This window comes from Pelobates fuscus, chromosome 6 (assembly GCF_036172605.1).
Source record: "Pelobates fuscus isolate aPelFus1 chromosome 6, aPelFus1.pri, whole genome shotgun sequence".
Lineage (NCBI taxonomy): Eukaryota > Metazoa > Chordata > Amphibia > Anura > Pelobatidae > Pelobates > Pelobates fuscus.
The window spans coordinates 266,244,388-266,270,170 of NC_086322.1; the positions used below are offsets into that span (position 1 = coordinate 266,244,388).

Sequence of the window (25,783 nt, forward strand, 5' to 3'; positions counted from 1 at the left end):
GTCTTAACAACTTATTACCTTTCACTAAGACCTGGTTGTAATTGCAGGTAAAACCCACATTAACACCCATACAGTGAGATGAAAGGATATTTCTCCCGGAACCTTTGTGCGGTGTTCTGTGTTCCCCGGAAGGCACGCTTTATCGCCGTACCCAGTGCGGAAGTGCCTGTTTCCGGTGATGGCCCCGTTGCTGCTGTTGCTGTTGGTCGGGGCCGCGGCTGCTTCTCGGGGGGACCGGGAGCCCGTGTACCGGGAATGTGTGGCGGGATGTGAGCAGATGAACTGCACCGGGGCCCGGCTCCGGGATTTCCGGGCGGAACAGCCGCTCTACATGAGACTGACAGGTGAGAGCAACATTGTGTGCGGACAGTGACAGCTCTATCAGGCTATGGGTGACATATCAGGGTAACCATTGTATCCATGCAGTGACAGCTCTGTCAGGCTATGGTGACAGATCAGGGTAACCATTGTATCCATGTAATGACAGCTCTATCAGGCTATGGTGACAGATCAGGGTAACCATTGTATCCATGTAATGACAGCTCTATGAGGCTATGGGTGACAGATTAGGGTAACCATTGTATCCATGTAATGACAGCTCTATGAGGCTATGGGTGACAGATTAGGGTAACCATTGTATCCATGTAATGACAGCTCTATCAGGCTATGGTGACAGATCAGGGTAACCATTGTATCCATGTAATGACAGCTCTATCAGGCTATGGGTGACAGATTAGGGTAACCATTGTATCCATGCAATGACAGCTCTATGAGGCTATGGGTGACAGATTAGGGTAACCATTGTATCCATGTAATGACAGCTCTATGAGGCTACGGTTGACAGATCTGGGTAACCATTGTATCCATGTAGTGAGAGCTCTATGAGGCTACGAGTGACAGATCAGGGTAACCATTGCATCCATGTAATGACAGCTCTATGAGGCTACGGTTGACAGATCTGGATAACCATTGTATCCATGTAGTGAGAGCTCTATGAGGCTACGGGTGACAGATCAGGGTAACCATTGTATCCCTGCAGTGACAGCTCTATCAGGCTATGGGTGACAGATCAGGGTAACCATTGTGTCCGGGCAGTAACAGCTCTATGGATCTATGGGTGACAAATCAGGGTAACCACAGTATCCATGCAGTGACAGCTCTATGAGGCTACGGTTGACAGATCTGGATAACCATTGTATCCATGTAGTGAGAGCTCTATGAGGCTACGGGTGACAGATCAGGGTAACCATTGTATCCCTGCAGTGACCGCTGTATCAGGTTATGGGTGACAGATCAGGGTCACCATTGTATCCATCAGGGTAACCATTGTATCCATGGAGCTATGAGTGACAGATCAGGGTAACCATTGTATCCATCAGGGTAACCATTGTATCCATCAGGGTAACCATTGTATCCATGGAGCTATGAGTGACAGATCAGGGTAACCATTGTGTCCGGGCAGTGACAGCTCTCTGGATCTATGGGTGACAAATCAGGATAACCATTGTATCCATGTAGTCACAGCTCTATGAGCCTACGGTTGACAAATCTGGATAACCATTGTATCCATGTAGTGACAGCTCTATGAGGCTATGGGTGACAGATCAGGGTAACCATTGTATCCATGGAGCTATGAGTGACAGATTAGGGTAACCATTGTATCCGGGCAGTGACAGCTCTATGAGGCTATGGGTGACCAATCAGGGTAACCATTGTATCCGGGCAGTGACAGCTCTATGAGGCTATGGGTGACCAATCAGGGTAACCATTGTGTCTGGGCAGTGACCGCTCTATGGATCTATGGGTGACAGATCAGGGTAACCACTGTATCCATGCAGTGACAGCTCTATGAGGCTGTGGGTGACCGATCAGGGTCACCATTGAATCCATGTAATGACAGCGCAATGGGGGTACCTACTAAAAGGAATGAGAAAATGGAATGTCCATTGACAATTACAGAATGAGTAGGTCACTCTATAGAGCTAAGAGTGACAGATCAGGGTAACCATTGTATCCGGGTAATGACAGCGCTGTGAAGCTATGGAGATCAGGGTTCTCATTGTGTCTGGGCAGTGACAGCTCATTGAAGTTATGGGTGGCCGGTAGGTTTGTCAAATCAACCATTTGTGTTACTCACATTTAATTGATATATGCTGATTGGCAGTGCATGAAAAGTACTATCTTGTAGTATGCAGCATTATTATTGTATTTATAAAGCGCCAACAAATTCCACAGTGCTGCAAAATAGGAGGACTTTTAGACAAGTATTTGCAACAAGACGAGTTGGACCCACAGAAATAGAAGGTGTTGAGGACCCTGTTCAAACAAGCTTACATTCTACCATAAACTCATATGCTCCAGGATGGAAATCATTTGGCTATAGTTCATTTGAGATTATTTCTTGTCCATTGAACTGTTTCCATTCATTCACCATGTCAATTGTACGTCGTTGAGCAGGATTCTCCTCCGCAACCTATTGTTCTTGTAATATTTTAATTGTCTAATTTATTGTTAACTGTCCCCCTTTTATAATATTGTAAACGACTGCAGAATAGGCTATATAAATACCAGTAATAGTAACAATGCACTGCTCATAAACCTCATTCTTGATTAGAGATCTTGAAAACTCTGCTAATCACTGGTGCCCATTGCTGCTTATGCTATTGGCCAAGCTGGACAGAGGGGATGGGGCTGCTGAAGACTCTCATTTAGCATTAAAACGCCAAATGGAAGAACATTGCCAGGGAATTCCAGACACTATAACCAATTCATTGAAAGGAACACTCCAAACCCCATAACCACTACAGCCAGAAAAAAATATGACTATTTCATAAAGATAACATTCTTATGCAATGGCCATAAACTGTGCTGAAATTTCATTGAAATTCGAGTGCAGTTAAAAGATAAAATAGGGACTACTTTGTCTTATGGTGAATTCTCAAGTTGACAATAGGCAGAGGTAGCCATCTCTAGCAATGTAGATGTGACAACCTTATGGGATCACTCAAAGCACCATCACAACTTTGCATGAATGCATATTTGATGGTGCAGAGAGATCCTGGGCCAACACTCAATACTGAGGGTGGCTTAAAACTGTAACTGTAAGCCTGTCAATCAAGTAGCCCAAAACAGGAGTTCCTGGTTGCTTGTATTAATTTTGTCCAAGTTTTGTTTGTGAACTGCTACCTATGCTTTCATCAATATTTCAGGCTGGGCTTGTCTGGATGACTGTCAGTACCAATGCATGTGGCACACTGTATCCCTGTACATCAAGGAGGGGTATCCAGTCCCACAGTTCCATGGGAAGGTGAGTGCAGTTGGAAAAATGAATAGATTAACCAGTCATATCATACTTTTACATGCTATTTATCCAATTCACATTATTTTCTAGACCTTTTATTTTATTGTTTTTTAAATGTTTATTACAAATTTTTTTGCCTACGTTTTGCTTGTTCATGTTTCCTTTTCACAGTGTGTGTGTGTCTCTCTCTGTCTGTTTGTGTGTCTCTCTGACAGTGTGGGTGTGTATGTTTAAGTACCTGCACCCCTACAATCACAAGAGAGGTGTTTTTACTCACCTTCTTTCCCACGCCGTGCCAGTTTTCTGCGACTTGTCCTGCCTTTATGGCTGAAATAATCAATCTTTAAGATCTCCGCTAAATAGATATAATAGATAGAAGATATTGCGCATGTTGGTAAATTAAACTTCGCTAGTTTAAAAAACTAATCCTAAAAACTAAATTTAAAAAAAACTAAACTAAATCTCCTAACCTTTTCTAGCTGGCTCCTAGATTCCAAACAAATTTGTCAAGCCCTGGGGTAGGAAGATAGAGGGAGAGTTATTGTTTACATTGTGATGTGTGAATATTTTTAATTAGTTGTGCTAATATTCCTACAATAATAGCTTTTGGTATATCATGGGTATGATATATTCCGTAACAACTTCAACGGGTTTATATCCTTTTAATTTGATCAGAATATTAGCAATGAAAGACAAGTCCCAAAGTGTTCTTCCCCCTGTCCCATAGTGTTCCTCATCACCCACTCCCCTTTCCCACAGTTTTCCTCATCACCCACTCCCTTTTCCCGCAGTGTTAATTATCACCCACTCCGCCCCTCTCTCCCTGTCCCATAGTGTTCCTTCACCCACTCCCCCCCTCCCCGTCTCAGTGTTCTTTCATCCACTCCCTCCCCTGTCCCACAGTGTTCCTTCAATCACCCTTCACCCTGTCCCTTACCTCCCTTCACCCTGTCCCTTACCTCCCTTCACCCTGTCCCTTACCTCCCTTCACCCTGTCCCTTACCTCCCTTCACCCTGTCCCTTACCTCCCTTCACCCTGTCCCTTACCTCCCTTCACCCTGTCCCTTACCTCCCTTCACCCTGTCCCTTACCTCCCTTCACCCTGTCCCTTCACCCTGTCCCTTGCCTCCCTTCACCCTGTCCCTTAGTGTCCCTCTCTCTCCTCCCTTGGTCCCCGGTAGGTCTCCTACCTTTATGTAGCGTGGCCGAGTGAAGCAGTGCGCACAGGGAACCCGGCCAGACTGAAAGGAAGTGAGCACTCGGGTTTCGCTCGCCCACGCTACATAAAGGTAGGAGACCTACCGGTGACCAAGGGAGGGGGAGAGAGAGGGGCACATTCGCTCCATAAGACGCACAGACATTTCCCCTCACTTTTGAGGAGGAAACAAGTTCGTCTTATGGAGCGAAACATACGGTATATAAGAATAGAAAATATGGAACTGGTAAGATCTGCCTTGCACCTACTTGTATAAAACCCTTTTAGTTCTGTTTTTATTTTTTATGTTCCTCTGTTTCCCTTGTTATTGTTATTCATTTATACATTGTAACCATATCTCTCCTTTGGGTAAATTTCAACTTAAAAGCTAATCCGTTAAGCCAATACTGCTAAAATGCAACTCAACACTAATGTCATTGACTGCTGAAATGAAACTTGTTCTCAACGTAATTCCCAAATAGATGGATGACCACATTAAAGTATTGTTTGTAATTATCATTATGTTCCATTAGTATGAAATGTTTCATAGGGAATATTTATATGTATCTAAGTATTATCTCTCTCTCTTTTCTGGAACGGTTTAGAAAGATGAAGGCTACACATTTTTAATAATCTGCCCTTTCCTTCTCTCCCCGCCAGTGGCCATTCTCTCGATTCCTGTTCTTCCAAGAGCCAGCCTCTGCCTTGGCCTCTTTCCTCAACTGCATAGCCAATATCTTGATGCTGCGGCGCTATCGCTCCACCGTCCCTTCCTCTTGCCCTATGTATCACACATGCCTGGCTTTCTCCATGGTAGGTTCTACCCTTATGTTAGTGACAGAAGGACCTTGTTAAAAAGCTCATGTCCATAACTGTCTTCTTCTCCTGTGCTGCAGATCTCCATCAATGCATGGTTTTGGTCCACAATATTCCACACAAAAGACACAGCAATTACTGAAGTAAGAACTAGGATGAATAGTTTCTTCTAAATGACAATTGAGTTCACGTAATTACTGAAGTATGTTCCCATATCCTTATACTGTTGTCATTGTCTGATCCCACAGAAAATGGACTATTTTTGTGCCTCTTCAGTTATTCTTCACTCTATCTACCTGTGCTGCATGAGGTAAGCTCCTGGGGTAAAGTTCCTACTCACATATATCTTCATCTTTTCTTCTCCATTTATTTTACTTTCTTCTTTTTTTTGCTCTCCGTTGTTCCCATCCTCTCTCATATTGCTGGTTATAATTTTGGATCTCTTCTTCTCTTTAACCAGCTTGCATGAACTCATTATGCATTTTCCGGCAGTGCCCGGTTCCTGTGTTCCCTGGCAGTGTCTGCTTTCCACATGCTGATATCCTGTGTTCCCCCAGGACTCTGGGTCTGCGGTACCCTTCCCTTGCCAATGTGTTTGGTGCTGTCCTGGTGCTCCTGTTTGCATGCCATGTCTCCTACTTGACCCTTGGGAGCTTTGACTACAGCTACAATATGATGGCAAATGTCAGCCTTGGTGAGTTTGATGAAGTTTTTGACTCAAACTGTGTTACCGGACTTGATGTCACTTAGTTATGCATATTATTGACTCTTCCTGTATCCCCTACTGCAGAAATTGATTTAGAATCTTTCCTAGGTAAAATAAATGTATCACGAGTACAATGGCATACACACGACACTGTAAAACTCTATGGTATACAGCACCTAGAACACACATATCGTGCTGTATTGCTCGCCAACCATATCTGTTATGACTCCAGATGTTGTGGACTACATCTCCCTTGATGCTTTGCCGGCATTATGGCTGCAAGAGCATTGTGAGTGATGTAGTCTACAACATCTGGAGTTATGTTGATTGTCAGTCGGCAGATATGTGGGACGAGGTTGTGTAATTCAATATATCCTTTAGGAGTACATTTTTAGGATAATTGGTGCCCAGTGATTATCTAGTCCTCCATGATTTATGTAAGTTAGACAAAGGCATGCCAGTGTCATTTATAATGTAATCTTAATTGATTTGCTGGAAACTCAAAGTAATGGGAGTGATGTCGAGAAGTGGATATTAAGAGGAAATCCAAGCATTACAATGTACATTACTCAAACTCCGAGTCATTTTGTTTCCATCAGCTGTCATGTGATCTCACCGCCATTTTGTAAGAATGTAACAAGGCATATTTCCGATTCATAGCACAAGCCTACTACTGGTGCTTTATCTCCATTTCCTTTCCTCCTCCCTGTCTCTCGTTAGGCTGTAAGTGGTCATCAGCTAATTACCTTCTATTTTGTGTAAGATATCCTGAATTTTAGTTTCACTGTAATGTGATATTGTAAGGAGCTACAGAACATATTGTCTCTTTCTGAATAATAAAACAGATGAGGACATAAACAACATAGAACACTGATACTATGGGAAGACATTTGGAAAATTAGATATTAATGTATGTGGTTTTTTTTTTTTCTTGACTGTTATTGTAGTTCTACTTAAACAGAGAGCAAGATTAGATGTTCATTACACTATACCATATCACTTCTTTATTTTCTTAGAATTTCGAATATAGTAAATTGTGAGATATTTCTTGTTATTAGCAGGCAACATATGAGTCAAGTCAATTGTAATTAATATATATATATATATATATATATGTATCTATGTATCCAAGCAAAAAAGCAACAAATGTGCCTGCACTCACGGACTTGTAATAAAATCTTCTCTTCTTTATTATTTCATATTAAAATGATCGACGTTTCAGTCCCTCATGGGGACTTTCCTCAGGATCAAGACATGAATAATGGTCTATACACACTAGAATATATTATAGAATATATTATAATATAACATTAGTGAAATATGTGTGATGATCTAACTGAGTGCAAGGATATTGTCTGTTGTTTTTTTATAAATGTATGTATGTTCCTCTGTCTATTTTTATTTTTAACCTTTGGGAGGGAGGGGGGTGGGGGGTTTGACCCATTACTAGACTGTATAAAATACATTGGGTTATGATTATAATGATCGTGCCTGAGTCCTTTATTTTACCAAACCTTTCCTGGTGTCCACCCATACAGTGCAGGACGGGAAGGAATCAGATAACCAAAGGGCAGAGCAAGTTTATTATAGAAAGAGCTGGGATCAGCCAGAAAAGGGGATGCAATTGAGCCTCACTATGTGTAACTTTATTACTCTGAGATTACCACTATGCCTTATAGGGTGACCTGTAACCAGGGCCAGATTAAGAGCCCAGTGGGCCTGGTGCTGACAATTATGACGGGCCTAATTACAGGATCATATCGACCAAAAACAGTAAAACACTCCCAAGCGTCATGTATCTGATGGAGATGGTGCTGGAGAGAAAGAAAACAGCAGCTATAAGAAAACACATACCCTACGCTAATCTCTCACTAATTTATGTTTTCATCTTTCAAGCAAATCCATAACCCTTAACAGCAGTGTCCAGTCAAGCAGGAAGTCAATGGGTACGGTAAAAGGGTGTGCCACTGACACAAATCACGTAACCTGCCAAAAGGGGCGAACATGCCCAAAAAGAGGACATGTCTGCCCAAAGAATTAGGCCAGCCAGGCATGAATGCATGTCAGGCTGCCTGACAATCATGCAGCTGGCGAACTAAGGGCATACTATGCAGACAGCACCCGAGCTTGGCATAAATGCATCTAATGATGCGCTCGCTCAACGCTTTCTAGGGACTGTCCCCTAGCACTCGCTGGTCCACTTGTCTCCTTACCTTCTTACTAGCAGGTAGAAGTTCCTGGTATATAGTCTGGGACAGAGAAAAGCTGTATGTAGTGAAAGGGAACATGCCATAGTGTTAGAGAGACCAACATCTGCATTACCTTAACGGATCACTATAGGGTCAGGAACACAAACATGAATTCATGACCCTATAGTGTTAACACCACCACCTAGCCCCCCTGAGTCCCTCATGCCTCCATTAATATAGCAAAATCTTACTGTATTCAAGCCTGAAGCTGTAACTCTGCATGCTGTTAGACTCGGAAAAACAAGCAGTCTGCTGACATCATTAGAAGTGGTGGCCTCATCCAATCACAGTGCTTCACCATAGGATTGGCTGAGACTGACAAAGAGGCAGATCAGGGGCAGAGCCAGCATGATTCAAACACAGCCCTGGCCAATCAGCATCTTCTCATAGAGATTAATTGAATCAATGAATCTCTATGAGGAAAGTGCAGTGTCTGCATGCAGAGGGAGGAGATACTGAATGTTTGGATGCATTTTAGGCAGCCATGACCCAGTAAGGATCTCTAACAGCCATCTAAGGAGTGGCCAGTGAAGTTATCACTAGGCTGTAATGTAAACACTGCATTTTCTCTGAAAAGACAGTGTTTACAGCAAAAAGCCTGACGGTAATGATTCTACTCAACAGAACAAATTCAATAAATTGTAGTTGTTCTGGTGACTATAGTGTCCCTTTAACTATATTCATTGTCAGCCAGTCCACACAAGTTTTGTTCCCATGCATCCCTCTTAAGTTTCCATACTTAAGTAAGAGTATGTGAAAAGTAGTTAGGGTTGCCACCTTTCTTGGAAAAACATACCGGCCTTGCTAATTTGCATAATTAAATATGTATGGGTGACATCACATGATGTAAATCACAAGGAGTGACATAAGAGAAAATGCTGTAAAATCACCAAAAAAACTACTTAGTTTGATTCTGCTGTATAGATGGATACCTCCTAGTGCCCCTATGTCTCCCAGTGCCCCCATGTGTCGATTACTCCAGGTCTCAGTGTTCCTATGTATCAGTGTCTCAGTGCCCCATGTCTCCCAGTGTCCCCAGTGTCGTGCCCCCAGGTCTCCCAGTGATCCTATGTATCACAGTGTCTCAATGCCCCATGCCTCCCTGTGTCCCCATGTATCCCAGGGTCCCCATGTCACTAGGACACTAGCAAGACGGGGAGACCTGGGGACACGGGGGGACCTAGGGGCACGGAGACACCAGTGACACTGGGGGACTAGGGGACTCTGGCTGGGACACATGGGGACACTGGGAAAATAGGGGATACTTGAAGACATGGGGACACAGACACCAGGGACACAGACACTAGAGACACTGGCTGGGGGACATGGGGATATTGAGACATAAGGGCACTGGGAGACATGGGGACACTGAGACACCAGGTCCACAGACACTAGGGACACTAGCTTGGAGACATGGGGACATTTAGACACTTGAGGCACTGGGAGACATGGGGACAGTGAAACACTGGCAGACTGGGGGCACTGGGAGACTAGGGGTCACTGAGACGCCAGGGACACTGGCTGGGAGACATGGGGACACTGAGAGACATGGGGACTCTGTGTCCCCATGTGTCTCTGTGTCATAATGTCTCCCAATGTCCCTTAGTGTCTGTGTATGTCTCCTTACAGCCTTTCCCCCATCCCTTACTTCCCTGAGCTGTAGGCTGTCTCTGCAGGGTGGGAGCTGCTGTCTGGACTCTCTGTAGCTGCTCCCCTGTGGATCAGTGATTAGAGATAGGCAGGGAGGGATATGCTGGAACTTCCTATCCCTGCCTCTCTCCATACACAGTGACCCCTACTGGCCAGTGCTGGTATTGCATAGTAATATCTTGTTTATACTGAGAAAAATACCAGCATTTGTATTGCCAGTATCACTGTAATATTGGAACCAGCCAGGCAGCCTCAAATACTGGCTGTGCCAATAAAATAAAAGCCAGGTGGAATCCCTAAGAGTAGTGTGTAAAAAAAAAAAAAAAAAAATTGTAAACATTTTTATTTTTTTATTTTTTAATCAATGGGCCTATTCCATGGGCCTGGGCCTGGAGCTGCAGCTCCATCAGCCCCTATGTTAATCCGGCCCTGCCTGTAACCTTGCATGTCCCAGACAGATCCAGTGCTTTCTCTGTGCTAAAATGATTCTCTATATCTGCAGGTTAAATTAACGTTTATGTGCAGGGGCAGATTATTTGTGAAATGGATATCATGCAGATTCTTTGCGTTAATTACTATCCCGTATATCTCGTCAATGTAATCCTTTACTTCAAGCGGATGACAACCAGTGGAGTTACAATACATTGAGTGTAGTGACTAGTATTATAGAAAGGTTTATTAAATTACCACCAGTAGCCTTTGTTTCTGACTGTCCATGACGTGTACATATCACTCTGATACCAGGTAATGTTGACACACTGTACGTTTCTGTAATGCACTTTACATTCATACACCTCTTAAATACTTATGGAGCTTCGTAGTAGAATGAGACTTACTCTACATCACTGCGGGACTCTGTTATACACTAACACATACTTTACATTACTATGTAGTTATGTGCTACACTCACACATGCTATGCATTACCGTGGAACTCTGTAATAAACCCCTACATTAAACTGAAGCTCTGTATTTTGCTTACAAATACTTGGCATTATTGTGGAACTCTAATACACTCAAAGACTGCATTACTTCTGAGCTGTGTAACATAGTCAGCTATACGTTTAAGGGATTAAAGGAACACTTTTTAGGTTTTCGAAATACAAGAGGGTCAGGTAAAGTGCACCCAGACCACTTCATGAGATGACATGTTCCTGGTGTCTATAGTGTCTGTTTAATTATTGTAAAGCTCTGTAATACTCTCATGCACTCTTATTGGGGAACTCTGTAACACACGCACAGGTAAACAAACTCGTTTTCCTGGCACTATAGTGCCCTGAGGGTGCCCCCACCCTCAGTGTCCCACTCCCGTGGCGCTGAAGGGGGAGGAAGGGGTTAATCCTTTACCTTTTTTTCCAGCGCTGGGACTCTCCTCCCTCTTCTGATGTCATCCACTGAATGCGCATGCGCGGCAAGAGCTGCGCGCGCATTCAGCCAGTCCATAGGAAAGCATTCTCAGTGCTTTCCTATGGACGCTGGCGTCTTCTCACTGTGAAAATCACAGTGAGAAGCACGGAAGCGCCTCTAGCGGCTGTCAATGAGACAGCCACTAGAGGCTGGATTAACCCATAGGTAAACATAGCAGTTTCTCTGAAACTTCTATGTTCTCTGAAACTGCTATGTTTACAGCAGAAAGGGTTATCCTAGGTTGACCTGGCACCCAGACCACTTCATTAAGCTGAAGTGGTCTGGGTGCCTATAGTGGTCCTTTAAAGGATACCGTAGTCTGAAGTAGTAAACTTATCCGTGAGTTTTGCATCCTGGACCTTAAACTCTATTTCGGCCATAGAGGGAAATTTTGTGTATAAGCCTTTGTTTCCTATGATGTAACCCCATCCCAAGGCTTGGATAGCAAGAACATCCAAGGACACAGATCTACCTAATCCCTGAGCCCAACCCAGAACTCCAACGCCTTTGGGCAGAACCACCACTTATGTGAATATGTGCCCCGCTCTCCACGCAGGCGTTATTTTTATTTTCTAGTTTGTTTTAAAACAGTGTTGTAGTTATGCTGTTTAGTTTTCCGTGTTTGCTGCTTTGTTAAGCTTGTTTACTTAGTGTTTTGTTTTCTGCAGATGTACATCTTTTGTCTGTGTCCATTTCCATTCACTCTCACATACCATTAAATGCCGTGACACTGGCAGCTGCTGAGAATGATTGCGGGCAGTTTGTAATGTGAAGTAGTTCTATGAAGACAAGGTGCTTGTGCTTTTTGTTCATGTTTTCTGTCCTTTGGTTGCTCTGCCTGGATGTGCCTTATTGCATTTATTAATAATGTATATAGCAATATTTAAATAAGTGTTGGAAATACCCAAGTTAATATATATTTTTTTTCTCCAATAATGCATCTTTATTGGCTCATTATATCATTTGAATGTTGGTACATACAATGTGACGTTCATTGATTTCTAATATACTTGACACATTGTGTTTCTTTCTTCTGATGTATCTATTCAGGCATGGTGAACCTGGTCTGGTGGCTGGCATGGTGCATGAGGAGACGCTCTCACCAGCCTTACCTCTGGAAGTGCGTGCTGGTTGTGGTCCTATTACAGAGCCTGGCACTGTTGGAGTTGCTGGATTTCCCCCCTTTCCTATGGGTGCTGGATGCCCATGCACTCTGGCATTTCAGCACCATTCCACTGCCATTCCTCTTCTTCAGGTATGAAGTCCTAGGGAATCTTTGCAGATCTATCTCATAAGGCATTTACCTGCATGTGCTCCATTTAGGCAGCAATGAGATGGCCATCAGGAAGCCATCTTTCGCTGCTACCACAGAGAGATTATTCTTTTTATATGAGGACCAAAATAGTGTCCTTTCTATTGATTGCATATACCACAGATACCGATAAATCATTGTTGGCAGTTTGCGTGATGTGTTGAGTAAAGTAAAATGTATTATTAAAAGTACTTCCATTTCCTTCCTCAGATGTACTAAATTCTTTATAAATATTTGCTTCTAATAAGACTGCGAAGGTTACAACCCACCCTTCCATTTTAAACAACGTAAGTCCTTGATTGGTAGTGAAATTGAGTCTCCCAAAACCTGAATGAGAGCAAAGAAAGGTTTGTATATGGTGTGCAGTAATCACCACTTTTTAGAGGGAAGTTCCCTAGATAATGAGCAATTAAAGAGTATGTAGAGGCTTAAAGGGACCCTATAGTCACCAGAATAACTACAGATTAATGTAGTTGTTCTCGTGAGTATAATCATTCCCTTCAGGCATTTTCATGCAAACACTGTCTTTCTAGAGGAATAAAAGCAGTGTTTACATTGCCCTCTAGTGGCCATTGGAGGTGCTTCCTGGAGCAGTGCTGGACAGTAGGCAGCAATGCCGTTCAGCGTCTCCATGTTCTGCATGGAGACGCTGAAATTTTCTCATAGAGATGCATTGATTAAATGCATATCTATGAAGAGGTGCTGATTGGCCAAAACTGTGTTTGTCCCTGCCTCCTTACCAATTTCAGCCAATCCAATGCTTTCCCTACATTGCATTGGCCAAAAATGGTATATTCTGATGTCAGCAAGGAGGTGTACATGTTTGTGACCCTATAGTGTTCCTTTAAGCCATAATGTTAGTAGTGCAAAAACAATGCTGCAGAATGCAGGAACACGTACGTGAATGGTAAGTAAAGGCAGATCTGAGGAGGGAGGATAAAACCAGTAGGAAATATTGTGAGATTGTTTGTTTCATTCTGTGAGTAAGCAGTGAAGTAGGAGGCAGGGGAAAGTACCACACACAGTTGTTTGCTAATTCTGTTACAGGAAACTGGGAATGTAATACTACTGCAGATATTATGTGTAAGGTTGTTGTGAGCCATCGAGCAAAGAGGGATATCCGTGGCCAGATTAAGTGTGAGGAGGCAAGAGCATTAGTTAACATCAGATGCAGTGTGAAGAGATTTCAATGCAGGATGATATTCTAAGGATCTACACTACGGAAGGATGCGTAACGTATCAGGGTTTCTAAAATACTTCTCAGCGCTAATTTGGAATGACCTTGAACATAATGGAAAATTGTGTGAGAAAGAGACTCCGGTACCACATAGGAGCCATGTTTCTGTGATAGCAGAGACAGTCTCATTTTAAAGTGGGGCTGATGTGTACTGTAGTCATTGCAGCCACCCAGTAGTGATGGGAGTTGAGCGCAGGACTTTTCTTTCTGCATTTGTATCCAATTTTTGTATTACTCAGCCTTGTTACAATGCAGCCGCCCATCCCATGTGTTCCCTATTAAGGGTTAATAATGTATAGGGTTGTATATAAAAAATACCCCTTTCTGTCTCATTAGAGATTTTTGCCAGAGGCTCAAGGAAGCAAGGTGAATGGTTAGAGTTAGGACCCACCTAGGGGGGTCTGCCTTGATGTGGCAGGTGGGCTCAATCCTCTCATGGCCATTGGAGGTAACTAAAAGACCTCCATTTGTTTTAAAAATACATAGGGATAAAGGATAGAGCACAGGTAACTTGTTTTTCTTTGGTTTTTACTATGTATTGGGGCTGATGTGTACTGTAGTCATTGCAGCCGCCCAGTAGTGATGGGAGTTGAGCGCAGGACTTTTCTTTCTGCATTAAAGTGAGATCTGTTTAACTGTTTAGTTACTTAAGTGTCATGAATGGAGTTTTGTCCATGCAAGGTTACTCCAAGAACTATGACCACTTCAGTGATTTGAAGTGGTCATGGTGGTTGGAGTCTGTGTGTGCAGTGTTTCTCTATTAGCGTTTAAGCTCTCTGCTGCCGGAGCTGTAACTCCATCTCCGGCAGTGTCATTGGCGTGTCACCAGCCAACCCAGAACTAGTTCCGAGCTGGCTTGTGCCAATTCTGTGCAAGTTTCCTTGCACAGGATGCCAGTCATTGGTTCAGAGCAGACCGCTGACTTTGTCAGCCAGTGAATGGAGGCAGCATCAGCTTCTGCAGCTTGTCACCAGACTGATAGGGTTTTTCCAGATAGGTTTGAAAAACTGTGCTGCTGTGTCAAAAATGTCAACTCACCCCCTTAAGTGATCATTGAAGTCAGTAGTGTGATCAGTGCTGATTTGTTTTTGTTTTTTTACATTCGTTTTTATGGTTATTAGTTTTAGTTTTTTTTTTTTTCTCAATTTAATATTTAAGCCTGGGTTGGTTGGGTGCTTACAGTTTGATTCAGGTTAGGGTTTAGATAGTTAGTTATATTTAGTAGTGACCATTAATTAGATGATTAATAGCATTACAGGTTGAATTAAAGTTAGGATTATAATTCTGTTAGGTAGAGAGAAAAACCACGATAAAAATAATGTGTAGCAATATACATTTTCCAGTAAAAATTACAAATTTTTCTAATGCTTAGGAGGTTTACAAAATGCTAGCAGGGTCAGATAATGAAATTGCAACTGCATCTGATGAGATGCGTACAACCCTTTACAATGATGTGGATAACTTACAGGGTTGTTTCCTAAAGTGAGAGCTGCTATATTTGGACTCTTTGACTTATGGCACGAGGTGGGAAAAAAACAGAGGTTTTCCCTAAGAGCTAGTGCACCCCAAACAAAAATATTTAAAACCCATCTGATTTGTGGCAGGGTGCAATTTTAGCACTCGCACAATAGGGATGTTAATTTCCTATCCATGATGTACACCGAAGCTGCTCAGCCAGTAATGGAAAGAGGAGGACATTACGCCAATCAACCAACCCAAGTGTGTACTAGACCAGGGATTCGTCATTCCAAATGTTGTGGACTACATTTCCCCCAATGCTTTGCCAACATTATGGGTGAAAGGTCATTATAGGTGATGTGGTCCACAACATCTGGAGTGCTGAAGTTTGCCTAACACTGTTCTAGACTATAATGAATGTGTGGGGGAATCATCCTAGTTGACCAGTTTTTGAAGCCAAGTCTAGTGCATCACAAAACCACCTCATGATACAAATAGGTTGCCATATACCTGACACAAATTACATTGTTCAGCTCATATTTACTGTACACACAGTAAGGCAAAGACTTCAAAGTATTTTACCTTGAATAACTGATAAATAAAGTCACAAATATTTTGTCTGAGCAGCAGCCCCCAAACAATGAACGTTTTGTTGCCAAGAACATCACCAGGCGTCCTTGAAAGCATTTTCCAACTAGGATTCTTACTGTTGCACACTAACAACCCACAAGCACTGTAGAGTTTTCAACCGAAAGGTGTCTCAAATGATTCTACTACTGGCCATCCTGCACTTATTTGCTTCTTCTTTGTTTTAATAACTGTTTTGGAAAATGTGAGACACCTGTGGACTATTTGGAGCACTCGTTTGATTTTTATTGGAAAGCTCTAACGGTCCTTCAGAAACTGATACAGTATGTATGGGAGCATTAAATATGAAAGCAGGGAATCATGGTTAAACATGAAAATGCCAAAATAGCAAAAAAAAAGTTCTGATAGTTACATAGCTAAAAAGAGACATGCGTCCATCAAGTTGTCTTTCTCACATCCGTTTTTGCTGTTGATCCAAAAGAAAGTTAAGCAATATTAATTGTAAACATAGTATACAACGGAACCAGCGCTTATAAATTTGAATAACAATATACCACTTGGTAGATAAATCAAATTAGCTGCTAAACATTCAGGTGATTCCTTACAATATCACAAATACAGAATAAAAAACAAAATAAGAATGTTAAAGCTGTTTGGAGGAGGATTCTCCCTGACAAGCCCAACAAGTAGATGTCTATAAAAAATAATCAAACCTAGTATAGATCATACATTGTAAAACAATATATATTAATTTTAGTGTATATACAATAAAATTAATATATATTGTTTTATAATGTATGATCTATATTATGTTTGATTATTTTTTTATAGACATCTACTTGTTGGGCTTGTCAGGGAGAATCCTCCTCCAAACAGCTTTAAAAGGTGATTAATTCCTGTTTCACATAAGCGCTACATTCTTATTTTGTTTTTTAATTGTAAACATGTTGTTCCTTGTCTTGTCTTTTGACATAAGATTGTCAGATTCCCCAAGACCTACTGTCTCAAAGTATTGTTATGGGCAAATGGGCTAAGATATCGGTATGGTTAGCCCTACTAAGTTCTATGCTTTAAGAAATTATAGTGGTAAATAAGGGAACCGCCCACGGTTACAGTATGAGCACTGCAGAACGTGTACCAGTGATGTTAATAATTGTATTAAATGGCTGTTTACACTTCAATAATAATTCTCTGTATTTCACTTCTTCTGCTTACAGTTTTCTGGAGGATGACAGTCTATACTTACTGAAGATGAACTCCGTTGTACTAAAACTGGACTAGAATGAAGTGAGGGTGGAGTTCATCTGCTCCATTCCCAGGCTGGTCCCCACTGTGTGCCCCCTATACGGAGAATCTGTCCACCATATAGGAGACCTCTGGTTGGGTGCCACCTACTGACTCCGCAAGGAAGAAAGGGAGTCCCAGAAGTGCCTTATGGTCATATTGGAAGTGATTTTCCCAAAGGAGGGAAAACAAACACATTATGTACCTATTAGTTAGGACATTGCTCTTGTGTGAAGACTTTTAACTTCTACAGCCATTCCTAAATGTGGACTTGTGGTGATAGTGAGTGGACATTATTTCCTGATTGAGCCATTGATATGATTATTTGTGAAAAAGAAGTGTTTTCACTAAATGTATAATGTGAAGCTTTGATCTACCAGATATTACCACTAGTGTTGTGTTCTAGTTGCTGGGGTTCTGGTAGAGAAATGTGGAAAATGCTTGTGAATCTTTGGTACTGTGGTGGGTTCTGTTGCCATACCATTCGTGCTTTTCATGCGTTGCTGCTCTCTTTAATTTCATTCCTATCCCCGGGGGGAGGGGTGCATGCGGTGCCTTAATGTCTGTGGCAAAAGTACTTGTTTCTGTGCAATATATGTCAGCCTTTTCTGTTTGACACATCTTTTTCTTATAACAAGAAACTGAAAATATATATAAAAAATGGTTGAAAATTTATTCAAAGTCTGTACCTTTTTTTTTTGTGTATGGAGGGATAAGCAGGGGTGTCAAGTCAACTGTTAGACCACAGAGGGCTAGATTTAAGTAAAGGAATCTAAAGAAGAATGGGTATGGTGAAGAGATTAGATTAATCTTCTGGATGGTCATTAATGACATACCTACTCTGTTCAATATCGTGCCAGGAAAACATACTCGTTTTCCTGGCTTTATAGGGTCCTTGGGTCCCCCTCACCCTAAGGGCCCCCCTCCTGCCGGGCTCCAGGGTGTGGAAGGGGTTAATCCCTTACCTTTTTTTCCCAGCGCCGTGCTCCCTCTGCGCTGGTGACGCTCCTCCTTTCCCCGTCATCGGCTGCATGCGCGGCACGCGCATTCAGCCAGCCCATAGGAAAGCATTGTCAATGCTTTCCTATGGACGCTGACATCTTCTCACTGTGAAAATCACAGTGAGAAGCGCGGAAGCTGTCAATGAGACAGCCACTAGAGGCTGGATTAACCCTAATGTAAACATAGCAGTTTACAGTAGAAAGGGTTACTCCTAGATGGACCTGGCCCCCAGACCACTTCATTAAGCTGAAGTGGTCTGGGTGCCTATAGTGGTCCTTTAATGCTGGTTTCTTCAGAGCACACAATATATGTAGTTTGCAAATCTTACATGAAGACTTAATCACGTGTCTTAAGCAAAATGTATAGGGATATGGTTACACTAGAGGTGCACAAGATTAAGGGGGGGCAATGACGGACTTACTGGGGCCACTGCCATGTGATGTCAATGAGATTGTGTTCTGGAATGCCATACCCAGTCTCACTTCTTCAATCATTGCATAACTGTGTCTCTTTTGGTGCCTATGGGCGGAAGGCATGGTAGCCCTATCATCCCCTGATGAATTGTGTGGACTGGCTTTCCTGCTTCTTCTAGAAAGAATCTCTCACTGATACCTTCTGATTGTCCTAGGCAGCAGCAGTTAGGCCGACGCATGGATATTACTATATGCCCGTTCTCCCCAATGATGTGGCTTGCACTACATGTCCACATGTGAAGAGCCTTTTCTGTGTACCCCCAAGTTACACCGTGTGGCTATATCATTCACTGTGTAGAAGTCTGCTTCAATTGTAACATGACACGTAAACATGCGAACGGCAAAAATTTGTTTAAAAAAAAAAAAAAGAAAACTCACATTATTATTTGTATAGCGACAATAAGTTCCGTAGCGCTGTACAATGGGTGGACTAACAGACACGTATTTGTAACCAGACGATTTGGACACATAGGAACAGAGGGGTTGAGGGCACTGCTCAATGAGTTTACATGATAGAGGGAGTGGGATAAAGTGACACAATAGGTAAGGGTAGGGTAGAAAAGTAGGTTGCTAGAATAGTAGTCATTGAGGGCTTAGTGTTTTGATGTCAGTTTCAGGATAGGAATTGGGGTGCGGGGAGGGAAAACTGTTCAGTTTAATTGATATGCTTTCCTCAAGATGTACGTTTTCAAAGATTTTTTTGAAGGAGTGGAGACTGGGTGAAAGCCTAACAGAGAGGGGAAGGGCATTTCATAGGAATGTTGCAGCCCTAGAGAAGTATTTAAGGTGAGCATCAGAGGTAGGAGTACGAACAGAGGTTAGACGTAGGTCTCCAGCAGAGCGTAGGGGCCTAGATGGGACATATGTGTATTAGTGAGGATAGGTAGGTCGGAGCAGTATTGTGTAGAGATTTTTAAGCAAGTCTCAGGATCTTAAATTGAGTCATATCTTACGGGAAGCCAATGTAGGGACTGACAAAGGGGGGAGACATGGGAGGTGCGGGCAGACAGGAAGATGAGCCTCGCCGCCGTATTCTTTATAGACTGCAATGGGGCAAGTTAGGAGCACATAAGATCACTGAGAAGCAGATTACAGTAGCTAAGGCAAGAGAGTACAGCGGCATGGACAAGCACCTTTGCAATATCAGGCATTAAAAAGGGTCGGATGTGCGCAATATTTTTGAGATGGAAGCAGCAGGATTTGGCATGAGGGGTGAAGAAGAAGAAGTCAGAGCTGCAGTTCCTTTATGGAACCAAGCCTGACCATGCAGGGCTGCACTCATTGGCTGAGAACACTCAGTTGACGGGTGCTTGTGGATCCCAGGTAAGTGGTCATCTCTCTTAACCCCTTAAGGACCAAACTTCTGGAATAAAAGGGAATCATGACATGTCACACATGTCATGTGTCCTTAAGGGGTTAAATGGTTTGACTACTTACTCTGGGATGGTGAGATGGCACTCCTGGTACCAAAACTACTACAGCAGTTTATAGTGCTTCAGTGTTCCTTTAAGATGCATTCTATCTACATTTAATGTCTTCACAACAGCAATAAACATAAAAATATTGCAGTAGTCAGTTTACATTTAGATGCAATAAAACCAAAAGTAAACTGGAATTAGACATTCAGATCCACTTAAAGTGGCCTTTACGGATCTTTCTTTAACATATAAATCATAATAATGTAGCTTTATCTTGGGTTTTCTGTCTTTTACATCAATTCTACCTGTTTAATCAGAACGTGCCCTATTTTAATGTAAATGGAGATTTTTTTTTGCGACAAGATAAAACATTAACAGTTTCAGGTAGCCAAGCAGGCTGTTTGATATGCATGTTTAAAATAAAGTGACAACTGCAGCAGTGAATTTGCTTTATTATATTAATATTTAAAGATTACACATCGAGATATACTTTGCACTGGAAATGGTGTGCGACAGCAGAATATGTCTTGCAGGGTTATTCAATAAAGCAATAATTGAATTTAAAATTTAAGGCCAAAGTAGCCAAAGTGAAAACACTAATTCACCCATTTTTTCCTTAAATTTTATAATTCGCTTTGAAATTCACAACACTTTTCCCTTTCATGAATAACCCTATTGGTTAGAAAGTGCTTTTACTTTATGCCAGATAGATATGTCCTCATTTTGTCTCCTTCTGGGCCCAAGCAAAGAAAATTCCTTTGGTATCATCCACATCGGTTCTCATGCTTTGAGGCATAACATAGGCACGGAAATCCCTGATTTTATAGCCCGCATCACAAAGTGCTTTTTTTGTCATTTCTTCTGTGAGACTCACTACGCTGAGTTTTGCCTCTCCTGCCAGGTAGAACGACTCTTCTAAAGCCCCAATCATCAGAAAGTGACCCCCAGGCTTAAGTAGTCTTGTAATATTCCCAAGGGCCTTTTTAAATGCCCCATAGTCTGGACTGCAGGCCTCCAAGCAGAATGAAGAAACCAAGGTATCAATTGAGCCAGGACCCAACTCTTTACCCAACGGACAGGGTTGGTGGATGTCCACTGGGATAACTTTGGATACCCGAGCTCTGAGACGGTTCTGTTTCTCTTCCCATGGTTCTCTGAGAAGGTAGAATAGATAGAAAGTAGAAGCCTTTAGTTACAGCAAATTAAGAAGGGTACGTCTAACTGCTATTAAAGTATTGTTTTTTTTGTGGTTTTTTTTTACAAAAAAGGTATTTTACATAAAACAGTGATGAACTATTAAATAACAAAACAAACAAACAAAAAAAAAACACCTAATTTGTATTTCCTGTACGGGTTGCAAATCTGCAGTCTGTGCAGTTTTAACATCACATTCTGTTTTTGCAACCAGGAATTAACTCAGCCAATTTGAATGTTTAATTAACTGCCCACACAGTGCTACTGAATTATCCCATACCAGGTGAAATATAGGCACAGCAAGGGGGTTAAATACAGATGGGGAAAAAGATATGAAAGGGCTGCGCCAAATGAGGGTAGATAGTCCAGGAAAATATTGCTAGGGTGCCAGTAGATGGTCTGGGATACTTGATAGAGTTCCTCTGTGGAGGTGGATGTGTCTAGTGTTGACCGTTCCGTATATGCAAATACAAGAGAGGTAGAGGCGACTAATGGTATAGTATGTAAAGTTCAGGGTGTGATAGGTAACAAAAAGTAGAGAACTCACATTCAAGAGAGCTATGGCCTGCTCTGGTGTGGATTGCATACAGCGTTATAATCCCCGCTTATGGGATATGTAGGGAGGGGGTCTCCGTCAACACCGTCTGGTAATCCAGAACTCAGAAGAGAAAGATAGAAAGCAACAATAGTGCTCTCAATTTTGATGTGGTTCAATGTGCAGATAAGAAGAGAAAGGTAAAGAACTCACATTTGAGGGAGCTATGGCCAGCTCTGGTGTGGATAGCGTACAGCGGTATAATCCCCGCTTATAGGATATGTACCGGCGATACGTCCGTCAGCACCGTCTGGTGATCCAAGGCTCCAATATAGAAGAATAAAAAGCAGCGATAGTGCTCTCAATTGTGATAGGTTAAGAGAGTAATAAAGAAAATAAAATAAAATAATACTCACAAAAGGTAGAGCAGAGGTACTGCTCTATGGATAGGCGCTGGTGGTATGATCCCCACCTAGGATTTCTTGGAGTACTGGAACTTTAAAATTGCCAGTGGAAGTAAAAGTAACCAGGAAAGGTTAACACTAGACGCATCCACCTCCACAGAGGAACTCTATCAAGTATCCCAGACCATCTACTCGCACCCTAGCAATATTTTACTGGACTATCTACCCTCATTTGGCGCAGCCCTTTCATATTTTTTTCCCCATCTGTATGTATCCACTGAAGGACTTGAGGGGTTTTCCTTCATTTGGGTTGCTGCCTACCTTGACTAATTTTGTGATTACTAGCGCCGCATTCTTTTTGTGTTTATCTACAGCAAGGGGGTTTCAGTTTGTACTACTCCAATAAACCCATGCTGGGATTTAAACTACAGCAGTATTGGAGAAAAAATTTAGATGTGGATTGGGAGGGGAGGGCAAAAAGAATAGCAACAAAGACACGTTTTGTTGCACCCCTCTCCCCTCAGTAAGGATGCATATACTAATTTACCATGACCTCCTTGGCATTAAAACACAGTAATACATGGTGTATGAGTATCACCTGCGAGGAAAAGGTTATTATGGTCTTCACCACCTGCTGCCCACCACCACGTTCATTTTGATAAATTTCCAATGCATTGCCCTTTTACTTGGTGGCAGTTAGTGGGACCAGCCCTGTCCCCACCACTCCTGTACTCATCTCACCTGCATACCTCCCAACAGTACCTCTCTCACCACTTCCCCTACGTGGGTCTTTAGGTCTGTAAAGGAAATTATCCATTTGAGTCTCTCTCCACGTCCTCCTCCGCTTCTGTGTCTTTCCAACCCCTTTTCACCTATGTGGACTCTTGTAATGTGGTTGAATGGCATCAGAGCCCTTAGCAGGGTTACTCAAACATCCAGCTGTGCTGCATGCTATGTGAGCGAATAGAGAGGCTGAATATGACATGAATTCATTATCCTTCCCCTGTCTGCTCAGACACAGTCACCAGGCTCTGACCTGCATTCTGTTCCTACTTACAACCAGTAACTGTACAAAGAGGTGTGCACTATTTTGTGGAGGCCCTTCCACTGATACCTTCTAGACTGCCTCCCGTTAGTATGCCACTGGGCATCTCTTTACATATAGAGATATGTGTCCAGGAAGAGGTGGCAAGTCTGGGGCATTTACATGCTGCAGCTTTTATTAATTTGTTTCTTTGATTACTTAATTTTTCTCCTTCCCTTTAACACGATAGGAAAACACTTTTTGGCTGCTTACCATCACCACGTACAACAGATCAAGGTCAAGAATCTGGCAACCCAATACATTGTAGATCGGAGATGCAAAACTAAGAAGCAACATTTTTACTTTCCTGGTCCCAGTTTGTACTAAAATAATTATTCCATTTACTCCCAGGCAATTGAAGCGGATTGGCACTCAGAGCTAATCTACCACCAATGGATCAACTTACCCCTTTCCTTCTATGTTGCAGACATGCTTGATGTAAGGGCCCCAATCAAACGTTCCCGCCTCACCGCGTAGCCACTTCCTAATCTCTTCCCGATTCACTTCCAAATAATCTGTCAGAACCACTTCTTTAAACAGCTCAAACGCGCTAAGCAGCTGGTACACCGTGGGCCCTGTGCCAATGTCTACCATGAGCTGCCCTCCAATCTCACCTGCAGACAAAGACGCACAGAGATGGGTTGATATAACATTTTCAGTAGATCAGACCTTTGCTTTTTTCCAACAGATATTTGCAGAGCTTTTTACCAAAAAAAGAATTCAAAGTGAATTTTACATTTTAGACCAAGATAGCGTAGGTGACCGCTTGCATCAATTTTGATATTTCAGGATAACAGAATATCACATAACTGTATCAAAGTGGAGCATAAATTATTATTGGCCTCTAATAATGGCCCCAGGGACGGCCATCTTGGATTTCTCAGCTCTATGAGATTGAGGATTAAGTTAGAATTCAGACTGTCAAAAAGGTCATGTCAGTTACTGCCCTGAGTAGGAAGCTCTCAAAGGGTTATTCACTAAACTACAAATTCTCTGGAATCAAATTAAAAAAGGTATGTCTGCTTGAGCTACCCAGCTCTATCCTGCCCAAAATTCATTTTTAACTTCCACCTAACTGCAATGCTACAACTCTACATTTCATGCAGAATTTTTTTTTTCTTCTTTATGTATTAATGTTATACGGTTTCCACATATCTTTCTTTTGTGAAAGAACTCCCATTCTCATATAAAAACTGAATCATATAAAAAATAAAAAAAAATAAACGTTTTTTTTCATAATGTGCTCTATCTAAACAATGATTTAGCTAGCAAGTAAAAACAGACACGTAAAAATACCTAAACTGATAAAAAGCATATAGTGAATAACTCCTATTTGCATATTGATTTCTGTATAAAAAAAAAAAACCACACACAACAAACCACAAAACAATTGAAATTTAAAAATAATTACAAAAACGGAATAGATTTAAAATGCAGATCTATAGCTTTGAATACTACACCCTGTATTACAACAGGTCTTCCAGCACAGAGACGCACACATGATTACAATGTTTACTGTGAGTAAATCTAATTGAAGGCACACCCCTGCTTAATTTTGCTATGTAAAATTTTATAGGACAACCATAGTTTAGGAGAGAGGGTATCCACTGCACACCAAATTGCAATGCAGCAGTAGGCAAGCTTTGGCACTCCGGATATTGTGGACCACATCACTCATAAGGCTAGCAAAGCATCAGGGGAGATGTAGTCCACAACAAGTGGGGTGCCGAGCGTTGCCTACCCCTGCTTTAGTAAATTTTAAAAAAAAATGTTGAATTGCAGAATTTTTCCAATTTGTCTCTTTTGGTCTAAAATTGTGCAATTTGGTTTTCGATTCAGTGTTTAGTGCATTAACCATTTTTATCTAGAATTTGATCCGGTGCATCCCGGAGAGGCTGTCAAGAATTAGGTGACCGGAGTAGATAAAAAAAAAAAAACGACGTACCTGAGGCACACGCGTCGGCCAGGCATCTCAGCTTCCACGGCACCACGCTGCCTGGGTTGTCAAAGTCTGCCCTTGGTGGTATGTAGTTATTCTGCAGGTATGCTCTGGGATTGAAGGATTGGTAGTTCTCAGCGATAGTCTGAATAGTGCTCATGTTTGCATTGATCGTTCCAATTCATGCACACCCACACTTTATAAGCCAATGGTCCTGCCCTGCCATCATTCACCATTAGTGTTATGCTGACCATTACTCAACATTACAGTTCTTCCTCCGGTACTGTGATAGCATCTCCCATTTAGTCTGTCTGCCCTCAGGAGGTAGAGAACAACACAAGGGTATTTAAAAATGTCATTACTTTATCTGACAGACACCACCCTGCCTAGAGGTGAGCTTCATTACTATATATATATTTAATGCATATGAATGCACAGCACTAAATCACACATATAGGGTTTAATCATTAGACAGAGAATTATTGTCAGCTGAAAACTGAATTGCAAAATCTAGGCTACTTTAGCTGAATTG

The 25,783-nt window shown here is 42.0% G+C and overlaps 2 protein-coding genes across 6 annotated transcripts; one reads left to right on the top strand and one right to left on the bottom strand.

Annotated features, from left to right (window-relative positions):
- Positions 1-129: 129 nt before the first annotated feature.
- On the top strand, positions 130-17,877 carry PGAP3 (post-GPI attachment to proteins phospholipase 3). Of its 5 annotated transcripts, none has more exons than XM_063425455.1 (8): positions 130-344; positions 3,210-3,307; positions 5,157-5,309; positions 5,393-5,455; positions 5,561-5,622; positions 5,870-6,006; positions 11,992-12,115; positions 12,374-12,458. In XM_063425455.1, exons 1-7 carry the CDS (start codon positions 179-181, stop codon positions 12,093-12,095), a joined length of 783 nt encoding a protein of 260 aa, XP_063281525.1. In that variant the 5' UTR covers positions 130-178; the 3' UTR covers positions 12,096-12,115; positions 12,374-12,458. The 5 variants fall into 5 exon arrangements, 3 of the variants coding, with proteins under 3 accessions (XP_063281525.1, XP_063281526.1, XP_063281524.1); XM_063425454.1 differs by lacking the exon at positions 11,992-12,115 and adding an exon at positions 17,136-17,877 and having other exon boundaries at positions 131-344; positions 12,374-12,578; XR_010083972.1 differs by lacking the exon at positions 11,992-12,115 and having other exon boundaries at positions 5,805-6,006; positions 12,374-12,459.
- Positions 17,878-20,691: 2,814 nt separating this feature from the next.
- On the bottom strand, positions 20,692-25,441 carry PNMT (phenylethanolamine N-methyltransferase). The gene is made up of 3 exons (XM_063425457.1): positions 25,258-25,441; positions 23,719-23,926; positions 20,692-21,249 (listed from the first exon to the last, which is right to left on the bottom strand). The coding sequence occupies exons 1-3, from the start codon at positions 25,409-25,411 to the stop codon at positions 20,814-20,816; spliced, it is 798 nt and encodes a 265-aa protein (XP_063281527.1). The 5' UTR covers positions 25,412-25,441; the 3' UTR covers positions 20,692-20,813.
- Positions 25,442-25,783: the final 342 nt, after the last annotated feature.